The sequence below is a fragment of the Aquarana catesbeiana genome, linkage group LG01 (genome assembly GCF_042186555.1).
Source record: "Aquarana catesbeiana isolate 2022-GZ linkage group LG01, ASM4218655v1, whole genome shotgun sequence".
In the NCBI taxonomy this organism is placed as follows: domain Eukaryota; kingdom Metazoa; phylum Chordata; class Amphibia; order Anura; family Ranidae; genus Aquarana; species Aquarana catesbeiana.
Window position 1 is genome coordinate 543411819 of NC_133324.1, and position 16280 is coordinate 543428098.

General features: G+C 41.9%; 1 protein-coding gene across 1 annotated transcript in view; it reads right to left on the bottom strand.

The window, feature by feature from the left end:
- Positions 1-16280, bottom strand: part of PIAS4 (protein inhibitor of activated STAT 4) — a 219114-nt gene that overhangs the window by 167450 nt on the left and 35384 nt on the right. Inside the window, exon 2 of the mRNA XM_073595143.1 lies at positions 2495-2933. Within this exon, the coding sequence (XP_073451244.1) occupies positions 2495-2933 (439 nt within the window). The remainder of the gene's footprint in view (positions 1-2494; positions 2934-16280) is intronic.

The window sequence follows — 16280 nt, forward strand, 5'->3', positions numbered from 1 at the left end:
TGTCGGCCATAATGTCGCAGTCACAAAAAAAATAAATAAATAAATATAATATAATAAATAGAAAGGAAATGCCACTCACCAAGCCTCCGGACCTCATGCAGTTCCGGTTACATTATAAACCCCTTTTTTCTCCCCAAATCATTGATTATACACTTTTAGGTAAATTCAGTAATTTTCTCTGTTTACATAATTTAGACGAGATTTCATGTGTCATTAGGGTTTCTCTCTATTATTGATCTTTACACTATTGGTAATAGTGTTTCAGTTTTGTAATGCATAACATTTCGAAGGAAACATGCTCTTACATATTGTTGTAGTTTTTTGCTCTAATATTTATCAATTTTTGGTAAGCATATCCCCACGTTTATAACATATACTTTTACACACCGTTAGAATTTTTGTTACGATACTGATAATATTTTTTTGGAAGCCTATGCGATACTCCGGTGACTTGCCGGATATAGCTGCTGGGCTTGTCTTGTATTTGATCTATTTTACGTCCACCATATCCATACTTTTTTATTCATGTGTATGTTTTATTGAAGTATGGATTATTTGTCTTATTTCTTTTATCATCATTTCCAATTTTATTTCATTATTTTCTCTTTTTGTGTTGTCATTCTTATTATCCCATTGTGATATGAACACCGTGATAAGGTATTATTGTGATCATTACTTTTTGACTGCTATCCATGGATACTTTACTATTTTAAATGTCAGTGTGTTTTTCCGGATTTCCTTAACTCACAGATGCTACCTATCCTTGGGATTTTAGGATCAATTTATGTTAAGGGTGTAGTCTAATTGTTAAGCTGTGATTGGTGGTTTTTCCACCTTATTTTTTCATTTAAACACAATTTTTCCCTTACACATACTAGCGTATGAGTAAGCATCCATTGATGTGAAACGCGTTAGCTACTGTACTCTGTATTGTCCCTGTGACGGGTTCTATGTTGGATTTTAACGATTTACAATAAAGATGCCTTTCTTCAGAGTGTGGCAGTCCAGGATTTCTTCATTGTTATAATATAATAAAAATGCCATAAATCCATCTCCTATTTTGTAGGCGCTATAACAACTTTTGCGCAAACCAATTAACATATGCTTATTGCGATTTTTTTTAACAAAAATATGTAGAATACATAGCGGTCTAAACTGAGGAAAAAATGTTATTTTTGGGGGATATTATAGCAAAGAATTTTAAAAAAAAGCTTTCCAAAATTGTCGCTCTGTTTATAGTGCAAAAAATAAAAACCGCAGAGGTGATCAAATACCACCAAAAGAAAGCTCCATTTGTGGGGAAAAAAAAAAAAAAAAAAAAAAGGACATAAATTTTGTTTGGGTGCAACATCGCACGACCGCGCAATTGTCAGTTAAATCGACGCAGTGCCGTATCACAAAAAGTGCTCTGGTCAGGAAGGGGGTAAATTCTTCCGGTGCTGAAGTGGTTAAAGTGAATGTAAAGTCTATTTTTTTTTAGTGAACATACATGTTATAGTTACCTGCCCTGTGCAGTGGATTTGCACAGAGCAGCCCGGATCCTCCTCCTCTCCCTCTTCGGCTCTCCTGGCGTGTCCCTCCTGTTGAGTGCCCCCACAGCAAGCAGCTTGCTATGGGGGCACCAAGCTGAGCTACAGCTCCGTGTGTCCATTTAGACATGGAGCTGTGACCCAGCCCCACACCCTCTCTCTCCTCAATGGCTGACTGACTGATGGGCAGCAGTGGGAGCCAATGAAGAGGAGAGTCACAGGCAGCCGAGACAATCCTGCAACATTGCTGGATCTAGGAGGGGCCTCAGGTACAAGTATTAGAGGAGCTGATGCACACAGAAGGCTTTTTATCTTAATGCATAAAGATTAAAGAAAACTGCCTTTAGAATCACTTCAAGCTGACTTTTGTGAGCACCTATATGAATTTTTCTCTTTTTCACTTTATGAAATTCTCAAGTATTATTGTACTTTCACTTTGTGTTTTTGGGCAGCACAGAACAAATCAGGATATATTTATGTAGGTATATAGTGCAGCGGTCACTGAAGTATTTTATTAATAATTTTTCCACTAGCGCAATTACTGTTTGATATCAGTATGAACGTCACAAAATTTTCCCCTAACTCAATCTTTCCAAATACTGGATCACATCCTGCATGAACCAGAACACTTCCCTTTTAACAACAGACTCAAGGTAGGCACAGTTATACCTTTTTAATGTAAGATGCTAAATGCAAGTAACTATTATTCACCACACCCTACCCTCTGTGGATTAGAAAAGATTAAACCACCCACTGGCACCCTTGTCAAACCCCAAAGTTACTCCAGTTACATCCCAAAAGTATGAGCACTTTCTGCACACAGACCCTCCCTCATGGCTGAAGTCTAGTAGAAAACCCCAAGAAAACCAAACAAAAAAAAAAAAAAAAAAAAAAAAAAAAAAGGGAGCAATGGTATGAGCAAATCTAAAAAAAAAAAAAAAAAAAAAAAAAAGTGTACATCTTACCAAGTTCTGTCGGCTTTAAAAGCTCATCAACCACGTCGTAGAAAGGGAGTTTGACAAGTCGCACCTCAGGCTTGCTCATTGCTTTGGGAGGTATCCGAGATAAGCCATTGACATGCTTTGCATATACAGACTGGTAGTCCATGTTGGGTTGAGTCCTAGTCGCAGTTGTTCCATGGTCAAAAGATGGATGGATGAGCAAAGAGTCCGATCGGTGTGATTGTGTCAGTTGTGTTGCAGCTGTGGTAACTAAATCAGTGGGTTTCTTTGAATATCTTGTCTCATAGAGCTCCTTTATCTTTTTAAAGACTTCAGGGCTACAATCAAATTGCACTAATTGCAAAGCTCGTGTGACAAGCTCATGCTTCAAGCCACTTTTACTGCGTCCGACATATCCCAGAAGCATCTGAAGATCAGATACTCGGAAACTCATCACCATGTTCTGAAAAAAGGAAAATGTAAGTTTTATCAAGAGATAAAACAAAATTAATATACTCCCCAGATATATTTATATATAAAACACAAAAACAAATCTCAAATTTGATCAAATAAAAAAAAAACTAGTAAACTTGTATAAAATGAGACATAAAACATTTACATGGATTAGCAGACCTTTCAACATTTCATACTGGTGTGCACTGTAATGATAGTAGTGTCGATGCATTGTAAAGAATGCACCACACTATTTTTTTTTTTTTTCCAACTTTATTGAAATGTCAAAAAAAGACATTTATCATTGAACACAATGTTATGGTGTACTGCGTTGCAACGCGCCGAGCTGAAAAAAAAAAAAAAAAAAAAAGAAGAAGTAGTACATGGCAGTGTGGTGTGAACCTAATAAAAGTCATGACAAAAATTAGTTTGTATAGGCAGCCCCAAAAAAAATAAAAAATAAAATTATGTGCTATGAAGGTCTTGTTTAGGCGCCTTCTGCTATGAGGCAACAACTGTGGTCCTGCATTATCACCCCATCTAAAGTGCATCTGATTAAAGCCTGGCACACACTGAGTTTCTGTCAACGCAGGTAGGCGCAGCTGTGCCAACCATGCAAAGTTAGTATAGCAATCTCCCCTGCTGAGCTGTTGCGTTCTGACATGTTATAACCAAAAACATAAATTAATTTTATTGGGAATGTGATAGACCAACACAAGTGGCACAGAATTGATGAGTTCAAGAAAAATGTTTTTTGAAAGGTTTTACAAATAAAATGTCTGAAAAGTGTGCATTTGTATTCAGCCCCCTTTACTCTGATACCCCTAACTAAAATCTAGTGGAACCAATTGCCTTCAGAAGTCAGCCTATTAGCAAATAGTTCACCTGTGTATAAAATTTAACCTCAGTATAAAATACAGCTGTTCTGTGAAGCCCTCAGAGGTTTGTTAGAGAACAAATCGCATCTTAAAGGCCAAGGAACACACCAGACCGGTCAGATAAAAGCAAGGTTAAATTATTAAAAAAAAAAAAAAAAAAAAATATCCCAAGCTTTGATCTCATGGAGCACTGTTCAATCCATCGTCCAAAAGTGGAAAGCGTATGGCACAACTCCAACCCTTCCAAGACATGGCCCTTCACCTAAAAACAGACAGGCCGGGCAAGGACAGCATTAAATCAGAAAAGCAGCCTAGAGGCCCAAGGTAAATGAAGGAGCTGCAGAGATCCACAGCTCAGCTGGGAGAAACCATCCACAGGACAACTATTAGTCATGCACTCCACTAATCTGGCCTTTACGAAAAGAGTGGCAAGAAGAAAGCCATAAGAACTCATGTTTGCAGTTTGCGAGAAGCCATGTGGGAGAGACAGCAAACATGTGGAAGAAGGTGCTCTGGGGTCAGAGGAGACCAAAAATTTATTTTGGCCTATAAGCAAGTTGTGTGACAGAAGACGAACATTGCACATGACCCTGAACACACCATCCCCACTGTGAAACATGATGGTGGCATGTTGTGGGGATGCTTTTCTTCAGCAGGGACAGGGAAGCTGGTTAGAGTTGATAGGAAGATGGCTGAAGCCAAATACAGGGCAATCTTAGAGGAAACCCGGTAAGAGTCTGCAAAGGACTTGAGACCAGCAGCCAGAGCAACAAAATGGTTTAGCTCAAGGCATATTCATGTGTTAGAATGGCCCAGTCAAAGTTCAGAACTAAATCCAATTGAGAATCTGTGGCAAGACATGAAAATTGCTGTTCAGACACACACTCTATCCAATCTGACAGAGCTTGAGCTATTTTGCAAAGAAGAACGGGCAAAAAAAAAAAAAGTCACTCTAGATGTGCAAATCTGGTAGAGACATCCCCAAAAAGCAGCTGTAATTAAAGTTCTACAAAGTATTAATTCAGGGGGGCTGAATACAAATGCACGCCAGATATTTGAAGAGAAAAAAAAAAAAAAAAAGTTAAAAACCCATTTATCATTTTCCTTCTACTTCACAATTATGTGCCACTTTGTGTTGGTCGATCACATAAAATCCCAATTAAAAAAAACGCATTTACGTTTGTGGTTATAATATGACAAAATGTGTAAAATGTCAAGGGGTATGATTACTTCAAGGCACTGTATAATTAAAAACTATAAAACATACATACTGTATTAGAGCTGCACGGTTCTAGTTAAAATGAGAATAACAATTTTTTTGCTTCGAATAAAGATTCTCTAAGCGTAACATCTTTCATATTATACTAAAAAAATTTGACTAACTTTACTGTTCAGTTTATTAAAACTTAAGTGTATTTTTTCCCAAAAAATTACGTTTTGAAAGACCGCTGCGCAAATACAGTGTGAGATGATAGAGATCATTTTTAACTTGTAAACAACGGAATGTAGACTAAACCTTTAAAGAGGAAGTCCCGTGAAAAAAAAAAAAAAAAAAAAAAAAAAAAAAAAAATTTTTTAAAAGTCAGCAGCTACAAATACTGCAGCTGCTGACTTTTAAAATAAGGACACTCACCTGTCCCAGGGTCCAGCGATGTCGGCACCCGAGACCGAATCCGTCCCTCGGGTGCTGCCGCCACCATTCTCTGTAAGGGAATCGGGAAGTGAAGCGCTGCTGCTTTGGTTCCCTACTGCGCATGTGCGAGTCGTGCTGCGATTCCTAACTGGTCCCCGCTGTCTCTGGGACCCGTGTGTGTCTTAGCCGACAGCGTGGTGGGGACGGGAGGGGGAGTAGACTCCCGTGGTAGTCTATGCCGGAAGTGGGTGCAAATACATGTCTTAGACCTTAGGAGGTTCAATTTTTGTGTGAACCTCCGCTTTAAGTGGTTAAACTGACCTCATTTACAGACAGAAGTTCATTCCTTTGATGCAAGAATGAAATGTTTACAAGGTTTCTCTTCATCTCAGATAAACTTGGCAGGCTGTCTGGATTTTGATTTTTTTTTTTTTTTTTTTTGTGAGCAGAGAAATCTGTACTTGTTACATAGAATCGGGAGATTCTGTTTTATGATTGGAGGGGGAGTAGAATCGCGATTTTGATTCAAAATGTATATATTTACTGAGAAATATGTCCATGTACAGTATATTACACACTTAAAGCGGGGTTCCACCCAAATTTTGAACAATATCTGTATGTATTCTCTTCCTTGCCTAGATGCTGACATGCCGTTTAAAAAAAATTTAAATCGCCGTAATTACCTTTTATTTTTCTATTCTTCTTTGCACTTCCTGGTTCTGCTCCCGTGGGAGTAGGCGTGTTTCTAGCCTCTCCCAGACTCCTGGGAGCTAGTCTCAGGCTTCCCAGGATGCCACTGAGCATGTGCGGGAACGAGTGGTGAATGCTGGGAGCACAGCCTTCACCACATCCAGGAAATAAATGCTTGTGGGCTTCAAATGCCCACAATGAAGATGGAAACCGCCTGCAGTGAATAATATAAGTTATTCTTTCCGACGAAATCTGACACAGGCGGAAATACTTGGTTGGGCATCCTTTTTCAGCGTGGCATGGAGGCGATCAGCCTGTGGCACTGCTAAGGTGTTAAGGTGTTATGGAAGTCTAGGTTGCTTTGATAGCGACCTTCAACTTGTCTGCATTGTTGGGTCTGGGGTCTCATCTTCCTTTTGACAATACCCCAGATTCTCTATGGGATTTAGGTCAGGCGAGTTTGCTGGCCAATGAAGCATGATACCATGATCATTAAACCAGGTATTGGTACATTTGGCAGTGTGGGCAGGTGCCAAGTCCTGCTGGAAAATGAAATCAGCATCTCTATAAAGCTGGTTAGCACAGGGAAGCATGAAGTGCTCTAGAATTTCTTGGTAGAGGGCTGCGCTGATTTTAGACTTGATAAAACACAGTGGACCAACACCAACAGATGACATGTCTCCCCAAATTATCATGGGCTGTGGTAAAATTTTGCATTTCAGATGGAAATCAAGGTCCAAGAGTCTGGAGGAAGAGTGGAAAGGAACAGAAGCCAATTTGCATGAGGTCCAGTGTAAAGTTTGCCTGACCTAAACCCCATATAGAGAATCTGTGGGGTATTGTCAAGTGGAAGAAGAGACACTAGACCCAACAATGCAGACGAGCTGACGGCCGCTATCAAAACAACCTGGGCTGCCGTTGCTCAGTAGTGCCATGCCGCATTGATGCAGTAATTCATGCAAAAGGAGCTTTTACCAAGTATTGAGTGCACACTATATTGTACATACTTTTCAGTAAGTCAACATTTCTGTATTAAAATAGGATTTTTACATAATACTGACCTGTAAAATACTTTTGAGTACACCATGGGACACAGTCAGGCTAATATTCATTATCTGCTGGGTTATACTTCATCTCCAGGTGAATGGACACTGATAGACCAAAGGTCTTTAGATAGGAAGTGATCCCCTATATAACCCCTCCCATACAGGAAGCACTTCAGTTTTGTAGTAAGCACTGAATACTCAAAAAAGAGGGGAGGGATCTCTGTGTCCCATGATGTACTCAAAGAAAAGGATTTTATAGGCAAGTATGACGTAAAAATCCTACTTTCTCTTTTTCATACATCATGGGACACAGAGTCAGGCTAATATTCATTACCTGCTGGGATGTCCCAGAGCAATACCCTTGAGGGGAGGGAGACACCCTGCCAAACAATAGCCATCAGAACTTATACAGCAGCCCGCAGTACACTGCAGCCAAAAGCCGAATCCTCAGTTGCTCGAACATCTACTTGATAAAATTTTGTGAACGTATGTACTGAAGACTAGGTAGCAGCCTTACAAATCTGAGCCACAAATAATTGATGGCAAAAAGCCCAGAAGGTGCCTACACCCCTGGTAGAATGTGCTCTCACCCTAAAGGGAGGAGATTTGTTTCAGACCGAAAAAAAAAAAAAAAAAAAAAAAAAAAAAAAAAAGAGAGAAGAGTCTGATCCTCAGATCTCCCCAGATCTAGACACGTAAACCTTAACCGCCACGGACATCCAAAGAATGCTGTCATCTCTCTTCCGCCAAACAAGGCTGAGCGAAAAAAAGAAGGCAAAAATAATGTTGATTTAAATGAAAGGCCGACACCACCTTTGGCAAAAAGGATGGAACAGGTCATAACGACTGTCATAGTGAACGATAAAGTACGGTTCCCTGCACGAAAGGGCCGCCAACCCCAACACCCTTCCAACTGAGGTGATAGCCATCAGGAAGGCTAACTTGCGTGACAGCAAGTCTAATGGAATTTCCTTAATAGGTTCAAATGGTTGTTTCTGTAACACAGACAACACCAAGTTCAAGTCCCTAGGACACATAGGTGACCTAATGGGGAAGCAAGCGAGCTAGCCCCTGCATAAAGGTTCAGATCAGTGAATGGGAGGCTAAAGGTCTTTGGAAGAATACCGATAGGGACGAAACTTGACCTCAGATTGTACTTAAAGCCAATTTGATTTCCACAGCTGACTGTACAAAAAAAAAGAAAAAAAAAAAAGTGAGAAGTCTCCCAAAAATGCAATTTTCTGACTTCACACCAGGCAATATAAGTCTTCCATACCTTATGATAAATATTCCTAGTGACAGCTTTTCTAGCATTAACTAGAGTAGACACCACTGGTCCCGAGATGCCATGGTCCTTTAACACCCTGGCTTCAATAGCCATGCCATCAAATTTAGAGATTGTAAATTGGGGTGGAATATAGGACCTTGACACAGTAGATAGGAGTGACGTGGAAGCGCCCATGGCCCATCTAGTTTTGTCTGTCTCAATCTCCAGGAACCAGGGCCTTCTGGGCCAGGCTGGTGCCACCAGAAATGACTGGAACCCCTCTCTCCGAAACCTGCACAACAAATATGGAAGGAGAAGTATCTGATGGAAAGCATAAACCAGGGAGGAGTACTGGCTCCATGGAACGATCAGAGCATCTGCTCCAATTGCCAGAGGATCTCTTGTTCGACACAAAAACTGCTGTAGCTTGTTGTTGAACCTGGACGCCAGTAGGTTGACCTCTGGCCATCCCAAACGTTGGCAAATTTCCTGGGTGTAGGGACCATTTCCCCGGGCAGATCTGCTGGCGGCTGAGATAATCTGCCTTCCAGTTCTCTACTCCCAGGATATGGTCTGCCAATATTATTGGTACATGTCCCTCTGCCCAGGCTAGTATGTAGTTAACCTCCTTCAAAGCTGAACGACTCCTGGTACCGCCTTGGTGGTTTATATAGGCCATTGCCGTGGCAATATCGGACTGAACCCTGATGGGGCAGTCCTGAAGCTCCACCATCCAGGACCGTAGGGCTAGATGGACTGCCAGTAATTCTAGGAAGTTGATGTGCAGGGTCTGCTCTCCTTGACCATTTCCCCTGAGCTGTGAGCCTGTCTAGGGTCGCTCCCCAGCCTGAGAGACTGGCATCTGTAATCAGTATTCTCCAAGTTACTGGGAGAAAGGATTTTCCCTTTCGCAGGTTCTGATCCTGCAACCACCAGTTTAGGCTTAAGCATGCCTGAGGAGATAAGCACATTGGATAAGCCAGGGTATTTCTTCCTCTGTTCCAAGCCAACAAGATGTCTTGCTGTAAAGACCTGAAATGGAATTGGGCATAGGGCACTGCCGAGGATACCAGCCTCCCTAGAAGGCTCATACAGAGCCGAATGGAGGGTTGTCTGGTGCCCCGATCCTTCGGGGCACAGATCCTTACGGGTGGCAGGAATACTTTAGCTTGGGCCGTGTTTAGAATCAGACCTAAATATTTTAGGCTTTGAGCTGGTCTCGAGGCTGACTGCATTTTTGATCCAGCCTATGCTTTTCAAATACCTCACTGTGTATATTACACTCTATTCTAGACCCTGTACTGAGTGATCTCTGAGCAGGAGGTCCTCCAGATACCCGAGCACCAGGATTCCTTGGACTCTTAAAAAGGCCCAGTACAGGTGCTAGGACCTTTGTGCACACCCAGAGAGCTGTAGCAAGCCCAAAGGGTGGAGCCACAAACTGAAAATGATGTTCCTTTACTGCAAAACGTAGGAACCACCGATGAAGCTGAAAGATAGGTACGTGTAAATAAGTGTCCTTTATATCGATGGAGCCTAAAAAGTCTCCCCCACTGGAGTGAGGTTACTACTGAGCGGACAGACTCCATTCGAAAGGGCTGTATCAATAGATACTTGTTCAAGGACCTTAGGTCCAAAATGGGCCTCGTGTCCCCGTCTAATGAATATTAGCCTGACTCTGTGTCCCAAGATGAATGAAAAAGAAAAATCCTTTTATTGGTCTTATGTAATATTCTAATTTTCTGAGCTACTAAATTTTGGGTGCTCACTAGCAAGTAGTGCTGCACGATTCTGGCTAAAATGAGAATCACGATTTTTTTGCTTAGAGGATAGATCACAATTCTCTCACATTAAAAACAAAAAAAAAATAGTGCCAACTTTACTGTTTCAATTTTTTTTTTTTTTTTTTTTAATTGAAGTGTATTTTCTCCCCAAAAAATTGCATCTGAAAAACCACTGGGCAAATGCAGTGTGACTTAAAATATTGCAGCAATTGCCATTTTATTCCCTAGGACAGAGATATAGAGAGATACAATATAGAGAGATTTGGGGGTCCCAGGTTATTTTCTTTTAGCAAAAAAATATTAATTTTAACTTAAGAAAGAAGTGTCAGAAAAAGATTTAGACTTTCAGTGGTTAAACTTCCTGCATTTACAGTTGTTTAAAACTTGGCAGATTGCCTGGTTATTTGTTTACACAGAGACATTTATCCCTTGATCTAAGAAGGAAGTTAGTTACAATGTTTCAAGTTCTAAACTTGGCAGACTGGGATGATTTCTTTTGACAGCCCAGTGAGCAGATAATCTCTCCACTTGTTTATAAGAAAGAATTGGCAAACTCAGCAGGACAGATGTCAGAGGGGGTGAATCGAGATCACGATTTTTTAACAATTAATTGTGCAGCTCTACTAGCAAGCCATAATCATCAAAATGAAAAGAAATGCTTTAAATATATCACTCTGTATGCAACGCAGCTATATAAAAATATACACGAGTTTAACTTTTTGAGGATATTTTAAATTATTTCAGGTACTTATAGCACAGTCAATTTACGTAGTGCTTTACATATATATTGTACATTAACACCAGTCTCTGCCCTCAAGCTTTCAAGCTAAGGTCCCCAACTCACATTCTTACATACACATACTAGGGCCAGTTTAGACAAGAGACAGACAAACTACCAGCATGTCTGCAGTGTGGGAGGAAATGGGAGTACCTGGAGGAAACCTACCCAGACACAGGGAGAACATAAAAAAAAAAAAAATCCAAGCAGGTAGTGTTGTGGTTGGTATTCTAACAGACGATCCAAGTGCTGCCAGGCAGAAGTGCTAACCACTTGCCCATCTGCAGGCCCAAAACTGGGATAACGGGTGCTGCGTGATAGAGAGGACGGAGGACAGCGCAGACATCTGCTCTCCATCCCATCTTGTTCCTGACCCGGAAGCAAAGTGTATGATGTTACTTCCGAGTCCCCAGGAAAGAATGTATCCCAATGCAATGTGCATTACATTACATTCAGGGGAGCCTCATTAACCACTTGACCACTGGGCACTTAAACCCCCTTCCTAACCAGACCAATTTTCAGCTTTTGGTGCTCTCACATTTTGAATGACAATTACTCAGTCATGCAACACTGTATCTATATGAAATTTTTGTCCTTTTTTTCACACAAATGGAGCTTTCTTTTGGTGGTATTTAATCACCGCTGGGTTCTTTATTTTTTGCGCCGTAAAAGAAAAAAGACCGAAAAATCTGTAAAAAAATACATTTTTCTTTATTTCTGTTATAATATTTTGCAAATTAGTAATTTTTCTTCATATATTTTGGCCAAAATTTATACCGCTACATATCTTTGGTAAAATTAACCCAAATCGGTGGATATTATTTGGTCTTTGTGAAAGTTAGAGTCCAAAAGCTATGGTGCGAATATCTGAAAATTGATCACACCTGAAGTACTGACGGCCTAATTTCTTGAGACCCTAACATTCCAGAAAAGCACAAATACCCCCCAAATGACCCCTTTTTGGAAAGAAGACATTCCAAGGTATTTAGAAAGATGCATGGTGAGTTTTTTGAAGTTGTCATTTTTTTCCCACAATTCTTTGCAAAATCAAGGTTTTTTTTTTTACTTTTTTTTTCCCCACAAAATTGTCATATTAGCAGGTTATTTCTCACACACAGCATATGCATAGCACAAATTACACCCCAAAACACATTTTGCTATTACTCCCGAGTACGGCGATACCACATGTGTGAGACTTTTACACAGCGTGGCCACATACAGAGGCCCAACATGCAGGGGAGCACCTTCAGGCATTCTGGAGCACCCAGGCCAATTCTGACATTTCTCTCCTACATGTAAAAATCATCATTTATTAGCTAGAAAATTACATAGAACCCCAAAACATTATATATGTTTTTTTAGCAAAGACCCTAGAGAATACAATGGCGGTCGTTGCAACTTTTTATCTCGCACGGTATTTGCGCAGCAATTTTTTAAACGCGTTTTTTTTTGGAAAAGAAAAAGTTTTGTGCTTTACAAAAACCAAAACAGTAAAGTTAGCCTAATGTTTTTGCATAATGTGAAAGTTACGCCGAGTAAATAGATACCCAACATGTCACCTTTCAAAATTGCACGCGCTTGTGGAATGGCGCCAAACTTTGCTACTCAAAAATCCCCATAGGCGACGCTTTAAAATTTTTTACTGGTTACATGTTTTGAGTTACAGAGGAGGTCTAGGGCCAAAATTATTGCTCTCGCTCTACCGATTGCAGCGATACCTCACATGTGTGGTTTGAACACCGTTTTCATATGTGGGCGGGACTTACGTATGCGTTCGCTTCTGCATGCGAGCACACAGGGACAGGGGCGCTTTAAAAATTTTTTTTTTTTTTTTTTTTTTTTTTTTTTATTGTTCATTTTACTTTTTTTATTTTAGTTTGATGCTTTTTTCCAAAAAAAAAAAAATTTTTGACCACTTTTATTCCTATTACAAGGAATATAAACATCCTTGTAATAGGAATATGGCATGACAGGTCCTCTTTACAGTGAGATATGGGGTCAATAAGACCCCACATCTCACCTCTAGGCTGGGAAGCCTGAAATTAAAAAAAAACGATCCTGGCTTCGATCGTAGCGGTGAGTCGGTAGAAGCGTGGGAGGGGGGGGGGGGGGGACATCCCCTCTCGCCTCCCGTAAGAACGATCAAGCAGTGGAACAGCCGCTATGATCATTCCTATGGTGTAGGGAATCGCCGGCTGAAAAAGCTGATATCTGAATGATGCCTGTAGCTGCACCCATCATTCAGATATCCCCGCACAAAGTCAAGGACATTGTATGACGGCCGGCGGGCGGGAAGTGGTTAAAACGCTTTTTTTTTTTTTAACACAAAGTTGTCCATTTATACAATATTTCTACCACATAACATGTACATACCAAAAATGACACCCCAAAATAGATTCTCCTGCTCCTCCTGAGTACGGCGATACCACATGTGTGAGACTTCCACAGCCTGGCCACATACAGAGGGCGAGTACGGCGGGGGCATGGCAGAGTACGGCGGGGGCATGGCAGAGTACGGCGGGGGCATGGCAGAGTACGGCGGGGGCATGGCAGAGTACGGCGGGGGCATGGCAGAGTACGGCGGGGGCATGGCAGAGTATTGCACAGCATTGCAGAGTATTGTGGGGGCATTGCAGAGTATTGCACAGAATTGCAGAGTATTGCACAGCATTGCAGAGTATTGTGGGGGTATTGCAGAGTATTGCACAGCATTGCAGAGTATTGCACAGCATTACAGAGTATTGTGGGGGCATTGCAGAGTATTGTGGGGGTATTGCAGAGTATTGCACAGCATTGCAGAGTAGTGAGGGATGGCTGAGCATGGATGGATGGATGGATGGATGGATGGATGGATGGCTGGCTGGATGTCTCTGTGCAGCGCTGTGGGCACTACACATACAGCCCACAGCGCTGCAGACATCCATCCATCTCCTCGCTCACAGTGTACCGATCGGTACACAGGAGGGGAGGAGAGGAACCGGCGTCATCAGATGACGCCGGTCTGTTTACATGTGATCGCGCCGTCATTTGACGGCGCGATCACATGGTAAACGGCCGCGATCAGCGGCCATTTACCGGGATCCGTGATGCGCCGGGTCCTCTGGACCCGGCGGTCACGGATGTGTTCGGGTGCGCGCCCCAGGGGGCGCGCGAGAGGGGAATTTCCGGGAGGACGTCATATGACGTCCTCCCAGAGTTATCCAACCGCCCTGCAGCCGTCATTCGGCTATGGGCCGGTTGGTAAGTGGTTAAAGAGAATCTGTTACAAGCACAAAATTTCCCCTGCCCCCAGAATTTATGATTTCTTGGCCATTTTTCGGAGAACATGAAAGATAACACAAACATTTTTCACTCACGGTTAGTGTTCAGCTGAAGCCATTATGAAACGGTTCACTTTTTAAATCATAATCACAACAGAAACTACCCAAATGACCCTGATCAAAAAAAGTTTCATACCTGATTTAAGCCTGATAACAGGTGTCTGAATGGCGGTTAAAGGTAACCATCCTCACCTGAGATAGATTTGTGTGAAAAGGTAGTTGAATGGTATAAAACAGGAAATGGATATAAAAAGATATTCAAGGAATCGAGAATGCCAATCAGCAGTGTTCAAACTCTAATCAAGTGGAAAATGAGGGATTCTGTTGAAACCAAACCACAGTCAGGAAGAGCAACTAAATTTTCAGCCACAACTGCCAGGAAAATTGTTCAGGATGCAAAGAAAAACCCACAAATAACGTCAGGTGAAATACAGGACTCTGAAAACATGTGGTGTGGCTGTTTCAAGATGCACAATAAGGAGGCACTTGAAGAAAGATGGGCTACATGGTCAAGTCGCCAGAAGAAAGCCATTACTACGCAAATACGTAAAAGCATCCCGCTTACAATACACCAAAACAGCACAGAGACAAGCCTCAAACCTTCTGGCAGAAAGTCATTTGGAGTGATGAGACCAAAATTTCATTTTTTGGCCACAACCATAAACGCTTCATTTGGACAGGAGTCGACAAGGCCTAGGACGCAAGGTACACCATTCCTACTGTGAAACACGGAGGTGGATCGCTGATGTTTTAGGGATGTGTGAGCTACAAAAGGCACAAGAAAGTTGGTCAAAATTGAAGGCAAGATGAATGCAGTAGGTTATCAAAAAATACTGGAGGAACATTTGCATTCATCAGCCAGGAAGCTGAGCATGGGACGTACTTGGACATTCCAACAGGACAATGATCCAAAACACAAGGCCAAGTCGACCTGTCATTGGCTACAGCAGAATAAAGTGAAGGTTCTGGCGTGGTCATCTCAGTCTCCTGACCTCAATATCATTGAGCCACTCTGGGGAGATCTCAAAACGTGCAGTTCATGTAAGACCGCCCAATAAATTTACAGGAACTGGAGGCTTTTTGTCAAGAGGAATGGGCAGCTTTACCATCTGAGAAGATAAAAAGCCTCATCCACAAATACAGCAAAAGACTTCAAGCTGTCATTGATGTTAAAGGGGGCAATACACGGTATTAACCACTTTAGCCCCGGAAGGGTTTACCCCCTTCCTGACCAGAGCACTTTTTACAATTTGGCACTGCGTCGCTTTAACTGGTAATTGCATGGTCATGCAATGCTGTACCCAAATTTAATTTGTGTCCTTTTTTCCCCCACAAATAGAGCTTTCATTTGGTGTCATTTGATCGCCTCAGCGGTTTTTATTTCTTGAGGGTTTACACACAAAAAAAAAATAAAAAAAGAAGAGCAACAATTTTGAAAAATATTATATTTATCTCTCTCACACACTTTTTTCCCCCCTTAAAATCAGGGGGAAATCGCGGGTGCGTGTTATACGCCGATCCCCTGCTGACTGACGGAGCGTCGGCCGCCAATATACATAGATAGCCGAGTGTACTCGGCTAAGTTAGGCTAGCTCCGCTCAGTCACGCCCAGTCCCGCCCTATGGATGGACAGAGGGACTGGGCGTGACTGAGTGGAGCTAGCCGAGTACACTCAGCTATCTAAGTATATGGGCGGCGCTCGGCTCCGCTCACAGTCACGCCCATCGAGGAACCGATCAATCCCCAGGCCAATTAAATCTGGCCTGGACCTGGTGATCGGTCCTGACAAATGAGATCCTTTCCCTGTCTGTGTAACTGTAAACAAGTGATGTGGGGAAGTGATTTCATCTCTCCTCGTGTCGGTCTTTACCATTCCAGACCGAGAGGAGAGAGCATCTAAAAAGGGAGTTGCACAACACTACACTGACACCAGGTCACGTAGGCACAATTCACCCCCCCCC